General features: G+C 46.5%; 1 protein-coding gene across 2 annotated transcripts in view; it reads right to left on the bottom strand.

Moving 5' to 3' along the window:
• The window catches only part of SLC11A2 (solute carrier family 11 member 2), a 50,431-nt gene extending 41,391 nt beyond the window's left edge, over positions 1–9,040 (bottom strand). The window contains exon 1 of one of the 2 annotated variants that reach the window (XM_017861534.1): positions 8,812–9,040. In XM_017861534.1, the coding sequence (XP_017717023.1) occupies positions 8,812–8,860 (49 nt within the window). In that variant the 5' untranslated portion in view covers positions 8,861–9,040. Of the gene's footprint in view, positions 1–6,958; positions 7,068–8,811 lie in introns of those variants that run through there. The other variant, XM_017861536.1, reaches the window with a different exon arrangement.
• Positions 9,041–12,234: the final 3,194 nt, after the last annotated feature.

Raw genomic sequence — 12,234 nt, 5'->3', positions numbered from 1 at the left:
AAAAAAAAAAAAAAAAAAAAAAAAAATCCATCCAATTAGTTAGTTAGTTAGTTTGTTTGTTTGTTTGTTTGTTTGAGATAGGGTCTTGCTCATGGTCTCAGCTTACTGTAGCTTCAACCTCCTGGGCTCAAGTGATCCTCCCGCCTCAGCCTCCCTAGTAGCTGGACTAGAAGCATGCGCCATGCCCCGCCAATTTTTGCATTTTTTGTAGAGACAGGGTTTCACCATGTTGCCCAGGCTGGTCTTGAACTCCTGGGGTCAGGGGATCCATCCACCTCAGCCTTTCAAAGGGCTAGGATTACAGGTAGGGGCCACCATGCCCAGCCCAGTTAGTTCTAAAACTCAATCTGCTCCCATTCGAGGTGTGGGGAAAGAAACAGCTTAGAATAGGCATGTGAATTTCCAAATTGTTCTTGAAGGTGTAAAGTCTGGTATTGTTTTTTATCTTATTTTTTGAGACAGGGTCTTACAGAACAATTATTTACATATTTCCAGCTTCCCAGGCTACAGTGCGGTTGCACAATCCTAGGCTCAAGCGATTCTCCCACCTCAGCCTCCCAAGGAGCTGAGACTACAGGCATGTATCACCACAGCTGACTTTTTATTTTTTTGTAAAGGTGGAGTCTTGCTATGTTACCCAGGCTGGTTTCAAACTCCTGGGCTCAAGTGAGGTATTATTTTTTACACTGGAGTAAGTTTATCCTGTTTTTCTCTTATTAAAATGAATTTGATATAAAATGATACATAGAAAAAAAAGTCAGGTTGAAGACTGATTATGTGTACTTCACGGTAAACAGTGAAAAGCCCCTGTGGTAAGTATTCATTTTAGAAAAAGGCCTCAAAACTCTAATCCTCTCTATTCAAGTAGGTAATACTAGAATATCTTCAACCAAAAGCCACACAAACACACCCAGTTTATAAAGTACAAACAGTGCTGCTATTATACAATGCGCTTAACATGAACCAGTCTCTCTCTCTGGCATAATGGCCATTGAGATACAGTCAGGCCTCTGTAACCCTGGGTTCCACATTTGTGGTTTCAAACAACTGCAAATCAAAAGATTTGGGGTTAAAATGGTTGCTTGTGCCTGTACTGAACATACACACCATTTTTTCTTGTTATTATTCCCTAAATAATACAGAACAATTATTTACACAGCAATTACATTGTATTAAGTATTATAGGCCCAGCACGGTTGCTCACAGCTCCCAGCACTTTGGGAGGCTGAGGCAGCCCAGAAATTTGAGACCAGCCTGGGCAACACAGTGAGACACTGTCTCTACAAAAAATTTAAAAATTAGCCATGTGTGATGGCCACACGCCTGTAGTCCCAGCTACTCAGGAGGCTAAGGTGGGAGGATCCCTTGAGCCCAGAAAGGCAAAGCTGCAGCGAACCGTGATTGCACCACTACACTCCAGCCTGTATGACAAAGCAAGACCCTGTCTAAAAGAAAAAGGGGGGGATTATAATTGATATAACTAATCTAGAGGTGATTTTTAAGTACATGGGACGATGTACATAGGTTAAATGCAAATACTATGCCATTTTATGGGGACTTAAGCATCATCCCAGGATTTTGGTATGTGTGTGAGTGAGGTCCTGGAACCAATTCCTTACAGATACCAAAGCGTACTTTGCATGCTCTAATAATAATCTCAAAATTGGAGATATCCTATGTAACTTGGAAAACCACAATTTTGGGCCGGGCACAGTGGCTCACGCCTGTAATGCCAGCACTTTGGGAGACTTAGGCAGGTGGATCATTTGAGGTCAGGGGTTCAAGACCAGCCTGGCCAACATGGTGAAACCCCATCTCTACTAAAAATACAACAATTAGCCAGACAGCAGCGGCACGCGCCTGTAATCCCAGCTACTTGGGAGGCTGAGGCAGGAGAATCGCTTGAGCCTGGGAAGCGGAGGTTGCAGTGAGCTGAGATCACGCCACTGCACTCCAGTCTGGGTGACATAGTGAGACTCTCTCTCAAAAAAAAAAAAAGGCAACCACAACTTCAACTCAACACCAAGTTCGCTGTTTCTCATCTGAGCTGGACTTTTAAGTCTGTTTTGTAGCTGAATGAAAAACCTGACATTGAGACCATCTTAAGATAAAGAAAAAAGAAAAAGAGAAAGTGGAGAAAATGTTAGGAAGCAAGAAGAGGAGTGGGGAGGAAGATGTAGGGAAGAATAGTACAGTTGATAATGAAACCAGCTGCCTGGGTGTCAAAAACGATAACAGTTGGGAGAAATGTGGCCAGGCTGTCAAGGAGTACTTATCTTTTAAACAAAAATATCACACATCAACCAGAGACGTCAGAATTGGAAGGGGCTGGTACCCATTAAATACAACTCTTCACTCTCTCCCATCAGTGCTGTTGAGGTTTAACCAGCTTCCAAATCTCCCTGAATGCTCACAAGTCAGGGTCACTAAAGTCTTACTTCCAGTGACTATAGCTTCGTGTTTGTTCTTCCCAACTCTCACAGGGTGAGCTTCCTCTGAACTTCCTCCTAACCAGAAGTTTACAGCAGTGTGTTTCCTTTTGGGGGACAAACCTGGCCTCCTGATCTGACACCTCTATCGTGGAACAAAATGCCAAGCTCTGTGGACAATTTCAAAGACCCCTTTCTACCGGAGTAAGAAAATTCCCTATTAGACTGACCATGGTGGCTCACACCTGTAATCCCTTAGCACTTTGAGAAGCTGAGGCGGGAGGATTGTGTGAGCCCAGAAGTTTGAGACCAGCCTGGGCAACAGAGTGAGAAACTCAGTCTCTATTTAAAAAAAAAAAAAAAAACTTTTTTCAAAAAAAAAAAAATCCCCTATTAAACCAGACTATACCTACTTCTTGCCTCAGAAAATATGTTTTGCCTTCACACTTAAGTAGCTTTTCTCTGACATATATGAAGAATTTTCATTAGATTACATTCAACCCATTTTTCCTAATGATGGATATTGGCTCCCAAATGACCTTAACAACTTTAAGTAAATATTGTCCTCAAAGTTTCTCTTTCTAAAAGCGAAGAAAAATTAAAACAACATATACTACAAGATTCTCCAGCCTTTAACAAGCCTCCTTTTGCTCTTTGAAACCTGGGAAAGTTTTACTAATTAACTTGTAGCTTTCTTCTTTCATTTCCTAGGAGTTTTAACAGCTATCAACTTAGTAGAGATGAGACCAAAACAAACACAAACCTCATACAAAATGACTTAATCGGCAATAAGCACCAGAACAAGACTAAAAATCCTAATTTGGGCCGGGCACGGTGGCTCAAGCCTGTAATCTCAGCACTTCGGGAGGCCGAGACGCGCGGATCACGAGGTCAGGAGATCGAGACCATCCTGGCTAACACTGTGAAACCCCGTCTCTACTAAAAAATACAAAAAAGTAGCCGGGCGAGGTGGCGGGCGCCTGTAGTCCCAGCTACTCTGGAGGCTGAAGCAGGAGAATGGCGTAAACCCGGGAGGCGGAGCTTGCAGTGAGCTGAGATCCGGCCACTGCACTCTAGCCCAGGCGACAGAGCGAAAAAAAAAAAACCCTAATTTGTTCCTTATGCCAAAAAATATAAATTACTTTAACTTGAAATTAAAAGTGGAAGAGAAGTTAGGCAATAAATATATTTTGGTCATTCCTGGCCAATTGTTTTATATTCCATTATGATTTCATTACAATATACTTTATTATATACATGTCATTTTATTGTATCTAGAATATTCCTGATGATGCCTGGAAGGCTCTTCTTTGTGTCTCAAGGGGCCAATTAATGTAAATTGCTCAATAAACGTTTGTTAAATTATAAAAAGAATAAATGGCAAGGCTGGGCAACAGTGGCTCATGCCAGCACTTTGGGAGGCCAAGGCAGGATTGCTTGAGCCTAGGAGTTCAAGACCAGCCTAGGCAATATAGTGAGAACTCAACTCTACAAAAAAATTAAAAATTAGCTGAGCGTGGTGGCGCAAGCCTGTAGTCCCAGCAACTCAGGAGGCTCTAGTGGGAGGATCACTTAAGCCTGGGACGTGGAGGTTGCAGTGAACCAATATTGCACTACTGCACTCCAGCCTGGGCAAGAGAGCGAGACCCTGTCTCAAAAAAATAAAAATAAGGAATAAATGGCAGCCAGTAAGTGAGACATGGTCTGCATCTTCTAATCCATTATATTCGGCTCATTCAAATGCCCCTACCTTTTTTCCCAGAATGTTATACTCAAACTACAGAGCCTCATAGAGATGATAATAATGACAATATTAGGGCAGCAGACTTCCCTTTCTTCCTCAAACACACTCAGTTCTTTAAAGGTGTCACTCCCATGCCTCTTAGGCAAAACAGATTTCAAAACATTGTCCTTCACTCTCACCAGGCCAACTTCCAACTTTAAATCCTAAAGAAGTATTAAACTGGTTGGGCACGGTGGCTGGCACCCACGGGTTCAAGACAGCCTGGGAAACCTAGTGAGACTCCATCTTCACAAAAAAAAATTTTTTAATTAGTCAGGGATGGTGGCATGCACCTGTACTCCCCGCTACTAGGGAGGCTGTGGCAGGAGGATCACTTGAGCCTGGAAGGTCAACCCTGCAGTGAGCTATGATCATGCCACTGTACTCCAGCCTGGGTTACAGAGCCAGACCTTGTCTTGGGGGGGAAAAAAAAAGTCTTGAACTCTCTTATTCCAAAACTAAACAACTAAACTTATACCATCTGCACTTCAACTAAATTTGGCCAGCATATTGCTGCAGTAAGCAATTTTTTTTTCATAAACTTAAAGTTTCTCATTTTCTGACTAGTTCCTAATAATGCTATGTGTATAAATAGCAGCTTCCTTGAAGGGAAGAATTAGAAGACAAAGCAGTCTTCCACTGGAGTGTCCCAGATAGCACCACGAGAATATGAGAGGGCTTTTTAAGGTCATAGGAAGGGCAGAAATCTGTCAGCAGACATTTGTATGTATGTGCATGGTGAGGAGGCAGAGAATAAATATGTCTTTGATTCAACAACATTCACCCAAATTCTTAGCACTGAAAGTCAAACAAGAAAGATCCGGCAGGGTGCGGTGGCTCACGCCATCCCAGCACTTTGGGAGGCCGACGCAGGTGGATCACTTGAGGTCAGGAGTTCCAGACCAGCCTGGCCAACATGGTGAAACCCCGTCTCTACTAAAATACAAAAAAAAAAAAAAAAAAAAGGAGCCGGGCATCAGGAGGCTGAGGCAGGAGAATCGCTTGAACCCAGGAGGCAGAGGTTGCAGTGAGCCGAGATCGCGCCATTGCATTCCAGCCTGGGCAACAAGAGCGAAACTCCGTATCAAAAAAATAAAGAAAGAAAAAGATCCTACTTTGTAGATATAATTCTCTAACCTTCACTGAATCATAACTGAACCAAAGCTGCTTACTAGCTCTGTAGAGTAATCCAAGGGACCACTGCTGATTTCCTAACAGTAGAGTAAGATTAGATTCCTAAGAAGCTTCCCCATTCCTTAACAAGAAGTGCTGCCAGGCTACCCAGAAATTCCCCTCCCGAGTCCCACTGCTGCCATTCCGGAAACATGAGAAACCAAGTATGCTGCAATCATGGCCTTTTTAGTACTGGTTCCAAAATAAACTGCGTGGGCCAAGCAAGACTGTCAATGAACTATTGTCCAATGAAAAAATGAACAGCCGAAGGTCTCAGGTTTCATTTACCCAACACAGGTATCACCATAAATGACCTAGTTATAATGACAGTTTCCAACCGTATTTAATAAAACAAACACGCAGCAGAAATCCTTTACTCACATGTAACTACACTATACTCTCAGATCAAAGTTAATCATGTCAATGGAAAGTATAGGCCGGCGGGTTCACTGGTGACAGGTCATGATACTCTGAGCAAAGAGTAAGTAATAAGGTTAGAATTCTTTAGAAGTGTTGAGGGGAAAGAAGGTAACAATAACAAAAACTCCTCCACGTCAGGAACTGTTCTAAGTACTTTGTTGTTTATTAACTAATTTCATACCAACAATCCTCTAAGATTGATATTATCAATCCCCATTTTAAGTACGTGGAACAAAAGAACAAAGAGGCAAACAACTTGTTCAAAGATTTACAAAGCCAAGAAATTATGCGAACTGGTGAGGGTTTGGGTTCCAGAAGTCAACGTATACATAGCTTCTCCAGTTTTCACCAACAGTCACTAAAATTGGGGCCAGCGAATTTTTAGAAGCCTATCTCCCCTTGCAAACTCTCCTTCCAGATAATTTTTGCTTTTGCAAGAGATGTCACATTTAGGCGGTAGCTTTAAAAGTGGGGACATATGAAACGAACGGCTGGGAGAGCCATCCAGCCCACTTACATATGTGCAATAATATCTCCCTGCAGAAAAACCCTGCTCATTGGAGCCTGGAATCCAGAGGGTCCCTGAGAGCTGCACAGCCTTAAAACCAATCTACCCACAACCACGGAGCCGCCTATGCAGGCTATTCACACAGAAGGCGCTCCCTGGAAGTCGGTTAGGCTAAAATGAGTCTTTTGTTGAAGCGGGGCGGAGGGAGGCCCCGGAGAGCAGCCCGGCCCCCTGCGGCGCCGACAAGGAGGCCCCAAGAGACCTTGGCCTGTGCCGGTCCGCCTCTTTCACCGCGTCGAAGCAGGTCAGCGCACCCCGACCACGGGCCGGCGCGCCATCCGGTGCAGCTAGGAGTTGGGCCATGCGTCCTAGGCCGCTGCGGGGAAGGGGCGAGACCCCCGCGACCGCCGGCGTTCCCTCCCTGCCCCCATCTTTGGGTCTTCCTCTGAATGTCGCTGCTCCATCAGTCCTGGACTCCGGGCCTGAGGCCCTCCCTGCCCACACCTCCCCTCACAGCCCCGCAAGGCGAGCCGGTTTCGCATCCTAGTCCCGGAACCTGACCCCCGACACGGGCCCTCGAGCCGCCCCGCGCCCCTCCCTGTCCGGGAGCAGAATCCGTGACCCCTGACCTTGCCTTCCCCTCACCTTAGCAGCTCCGCAACCACCTGACACGCCGCCCCCGAGCCGACCGCTCCATATTCCGGGAGCCAGCGCCAAGCTGGCCAACGCCCTCCCCTCCCCGCGATTGGCCGACAGGACAGCAGCCGCACATCCCTATTGGTTGGAGGCCCCGCAGCGGCCGGGACGCGTGGCCAGCCGACTGAGGACCGAGGCTCCGCCCACGCGGAGTCTGGATGAGGCGGCCCCTGGGGGCCCCAGCGGGAGCTGCACGCTGCATAGTTGCTGCTTGCTTTGGCCAGACCCACACAGCCCCTGGGCTGGGGAGCTCCCGTCCGCTAGCAGTCTGGGGACAGATAAGATTCCTGCCCTAGTTCGCCGTGGCGCCACGTTAGGTACTGACAGACAAGCTACGAGGTATAGGTCTATCCTGTAAAGGGTAGCCAGGCCAGGCGTGGAGGCTCACAGTTGTAATGACCAGTACTTTGATGAGACCTAGGCGGGAGGATCACTTGAGTCCAGGAGTTCGAGACCAGCCTGGGCAACAGCGTGAGCCTCGGTCTCTACAAAAAATTTTAAAATTAGCCAGGCAAAGGCCGGACGCGGTGACTCACACCTGTACTCCTAGCACTTTGGGAGGCCAAGGCGGGCGGATCACCTGAGGTCGGGAGTTTGAGACCAGCCTGACCAACATGAAGAAACCCCGTCTCTACTAAAAATACAAAATTAGCAGGGCGTGGTGGCGCATGCCAGTAATCCCAGCTACTCGGGAGACTGAGGCAGGAGAATCGCTTGAACCCGGGAGGCGGAGGTGCGGAGAGCCGAGATGGCGCCATTACACTCCAGCCTCGGACACAAGAGCGAAAACTCCGTCTCAAAAAAAGAAAAAAAAAAATTAGCCAGGCATCATGGCGCCCGCCTGTGGTCCCACCTGCTCCGGAGGCTGAGGTGGGAGGATCACTTGGGCCTGTCAGGTGGAAGCTGTGGTGAGACAAGGTCGTGCCACTGCACTCCAGCCTGGGTGACAGAGCAAAACCCTGTCTCAAAAAGAAAGTATAGCCACCTGGCAGGAACATTTCCTCGCGCCCCAAGAGCCACATCATAGTATCTGCTGCCCCACCAAAAGCACCCCACACCTGGGAGGAACCGCGACACATCAGCCAGTGCAGCCAGTTCCACCGCCTCCGGTGTCCTCCCAAGCCTCCACAGCGAATTGTTTTCCTCCTTCTCGCCCAGTTGCCTCGATTCTCCCCAGACTTTATCCTACCTACCCAAAGCAATCCCACTCTATCCCCAGTTTCAGCCTCACACCTTCTTTTGTTCTGAAGATGACTGCCAGACTGGTGAAGAGGGAATAAATGGCCTAACAAATCACCGTAATTTTCTACAATGTCGTTTACAGCCACCAAAAACATTAGATTATCCCACCACCCTCACTCCCCGACCCCCCGCACTGCTTACAGCATTAAAGGTAACCGAGCTTCTTTATTCACGTAAAAACAGCTAGGAGAAAATTTCATTAGTAATAGAGTCTGAGAAATGAGGAAAGGAGCGTGAACGGCAAAGAGAAAATTCAAATAAAGTGCAAAGTAAAACAAACTCGGGGACCAAACAAAAAAAAGGCGGGGAGGGGCTTGGCTTCCTGGAGCAGGTTGTTTTTCATACAGAATTTCTCCTGGAGAAAAAAGAAAATACACAAATTAGTTCTGAGATTCTCCCTACAGTACATCTGTGGAGTTTCAGAAAGGTTTGATGAAGTTCCTCCAGACTAGAACCTTTCCTTTGGGAACTTCTATTATAACTAGAAAATAAAATTGCTAGAGCTGTACTTGTCACCCTTTCAGGTCTGCTCAGCTGGGCAGCTTCCCTGGGCTACTTACTTAGCTCACAGTGTGGAGCTGCCTCCGTCTTAAGCTGCTTCTTCCTCATGGTGCAGAACTAGTTTGACTTTCCCAATGCCAGCTCCTGCCTCTATATATGAAGACAAGTGCGCCTCCCTCAGTTAGATAAGGGCACTTTTGGGTGCTCTAAGCAACACAGCTTTCTAAAGACTGGCAAAGAATTTCAAGAGGCAAACCACGCCCTTCACAGCCTAATCAGATTTCATCTTTGACCTGTTGTGAAAAGAGAAGCATTATATATCTGCCACTCCTAGATATTAATTAATAATGTATTGAGTTCAAAAACTTTTATTTTAAGATTTCATCTCTGTACCATTTGGCAAGAGCAAGAGCAGGTGGCAAACCTGTGAGTGCCAGTGGTTGAAAGGGGTGGAGTAAGAGAAATTGCTTCCTTTCTCTGCTCTTCTTAGAGTGAAGCTGGTTCAGTCTCCACAGGTGCACTAGGACTCTGCTCCTCTGAGACGTGAGGTGAAACCATTAACCCCAAGCCTGACAGTCCACTTGTATTTTCCACATAGGTACGTGCAGCACTGATGCAATTATGGGGAGTCTCAGAGCATGGGTGGAAATGCTGCCTGCTCTTTTATCCCTCGGGATCTAAAGGACCCGCTGGCTTCAGCCTGGTCAATCAGTGATCCACGGGCAGACATCAGAGCCACGCAAACTCCGGACTTGGTGCCTGATGAAAAGGAAAAAGAAAGGGAAAAAAACCCAGAGACTAAAAAGAGAAGTCCAGGGCAAGCCTAGAATTTCTCAATCTGGGAGGAGGGGAGCTGAAAGAATGGGGAAATTTTGCCTCAGGGAAATAACTTAGATGACAAAGCCGCAAAAGAGAAGCATTGGGATGGGGTGAAATACAGGAGAAAAGAAAACAGTTGCTGCTTTCAGGTAGCAGGCAGTTTTCTAGTAGCTTTCAAGAAAATCTGCTTAGTACCACAAAAACATAATAGCTTAGAATGGAAAAGAAAGAAAAGCAGTAATCAATTCAAATAAGTCAAGGCAGGCTTCCAGCAAGTGGTTCTGGTTCCTACCTAGAACAACCATTGAGTCAGGAGAAAGAATTATGGATCTTCTGCCCAGGGACCCAGATGAAAGGTCTCTTTGCTTCAGGGCTCTCTTAATCATGAAAGTCAAATAACTACAACTTGACCTATCTCCTATCTTTGTCCTACATCAGGTAAGTTCCCCAAGGCAAAGCTGTCTCTGCAGATTGGGCTGGGGGCCAATTTGTTCCACTTGAGGGGAAAATAGAAGCACCTGTAAAATCACCCATGAACTAAAGTCTCAGAAGGAAAAGGCCTATTTGAGTTTAGGATTCTTACCCTAGGCAACATAGGGAGACCCCATCTCTACGAAAAATTTAAAAATTAGCTGGGTGTAGTGGAATGTGCTTGTGGAACATCCCAGCTTCTTGGAAGGCTGAGGTGGGAGGATCACTTGAGTCCAGGAGGTCAAGACTGCAGTGCGTCGTGATCACGCCAGAGCACGCCAGACAGAGCAAAACCCTGTCTCAAAAATCTGTAACTGTTATGAGTGTCAGGTTTAGACTATGCCAAAGGTCATGTTGATGTCCAGAGGTAGTGGATGGATGAGCAGAAAGAACACTTGGGGGCCATAGACAGGTGAAATGTGATTTTATTCCGCAGCAGCTCTCATCAACAGCTTTCTCACACTGTCTGCCCTGTCGCAGCTGCTTAGTCCGGCTCCCACACACAGTTGCGTGCCCCCTGCCTTCAGGGTCAGCAGCTTAACTCTCTCTGGGCATGAGCAAGCTGAGCTGTGTCCTGGCTCCCCTCTGTCCGTCTGCAAAAAACACACTGCATTTTTGCCTTCCTGGTCCCCAATTTATACTTAAGAGTAACTGACAACATTAATTGAATTTTTATTGTGTACCAAACACTATATTTAACACTTCACAAGCATTAATCCTCATAGTAGGCTGGCACAAAAATTCACGCCTGTAATCCCAGCACTTTGAGAGGCCGAGGCAGGCAGATCACTTGAGGCCAGGAGTTTGAGAATAGCCTGGGCATCATAGCAAGACCATGTCTCTACCAAAAAAACAATCTTCATAATAAACTAATGGGGGCCAGGCGCGGTGGCTCAAGCCTGTAATCCCAGCACTTTGGGAGGCCGAGATGGGCGGATCACGAGGTCAGGAGATCGAGACCATCCTGGCTAACACGGTGAAACCCCGTCTCTACTAAAAAAATACAAAAAACTAGCCGGGCGTGGTGGCGGGCGCCTGTAGTTCCAGCTACTTGGGAGGCTGAGGCAGGAGAATCGCCTGAACACAGGAGGCAGAGGTTGCAGTGAGCTGAGATGGCACCGCTTCATTCCAGCAAAAAACAAACAAAACAAACAAACAAACAAAACAAACAGTAGGTTGCAACTAGTATATTTTTTCTTTTCTTTCTTTTTTTTTATTCTTGAGTTAGACACAGCAAGAAAACAGACATATTTTTATTTTTTGTAGAGACAGGGTCTCCCTATATTGCCCAGGCTAGTCTCAAACTTCAGGACTCAAGGGAACCACCTGCCTTGGCCTTCCAAAGTGCTGAAATAAAACAGAATTTTTTTCCCCCCCGAGACAGAGTCTTACTCTGCCACCCAGGCTAAAATGCAGTAGCGCAATCTTGGCTCCCTGCAACCTCTACCTCCCAGGTTCAAGCAATTCGCCTGCCTCAGCCTCCCAAGTAGCTGGGATTACAGGCATGTGCCACCACATCCAGCTAATTTTTGTATTACTAGTAGAGACAGGAGTTTCACCATGTTGGCCAGGCTGGTCTCGAACTCCTGACCTTGTGATCTGCCTGTCTCAGCCTCCCAAAGTGCTGGGATGACAAGCATGAGCCACTGCGCCCGGTCAGAATTTTTAAAAAATAGAATAGAAAATATCAGAGAATGTCACAGGCACTAAGGTAAGTGTTGTTTTGTGCAACTTTAAGAGTGTGTGCCTCTGTGTGTACGTGTGTACTGGGTTACTGTAAAATATATTTCTTGGCCGGGCGCGGTGGCTCAAGCCTGTAATCCCAGCACTTTGGGAGGCCGAGACGGGCGGATCACAAGGTCAGGAGATCGAGACCATCCTGGCTAACACGGTGAAACCCCGTCTCTACTAAAAAATACAAAAAACTAGCTGGGTGAGGTGGCGGGCGCCTGTAGTCCCAGCTACACGGGAGGCTAAGACAGGAGAATGGTGAAAAACCGCGAGGCGGAGCTTGCAGTCAGCTGATATTCGGCGCCTGCACTCCAGCCCGGGCGACAGAGTGAGACTCCATCTCAAAAAAAAAAAAGTGGCACTGTCCTAATCCTTCGGTATTGCAGTTAAAATACTAGTTTGTGGTAATGTCTGTACTATACAGTATCTTCTAGGAATACATAACACACACACAAATGCAT

The sequence above is a fragment of the Rhinopithecus bieti genome, unplaced genomic scaffold (genome assembly GCF_001698545.2).
Source record: "Rhinopithecus bieti isolate Rb0 unplaced genomic scaffold, ASM169854v2 scaffold_56806, whole genome shotgun sequence".
Classification (NCBI taxonomy): domain Eukaryota; kingdom Metazoa; phylum Chordata; class Mammalia; order Primates; family Cercopithecidae; genus Rhinopithecus; species Rhinopithecus bieti.
This window is presented reverse-complemented; position numbering and strand designations above follow the sequence as displayed.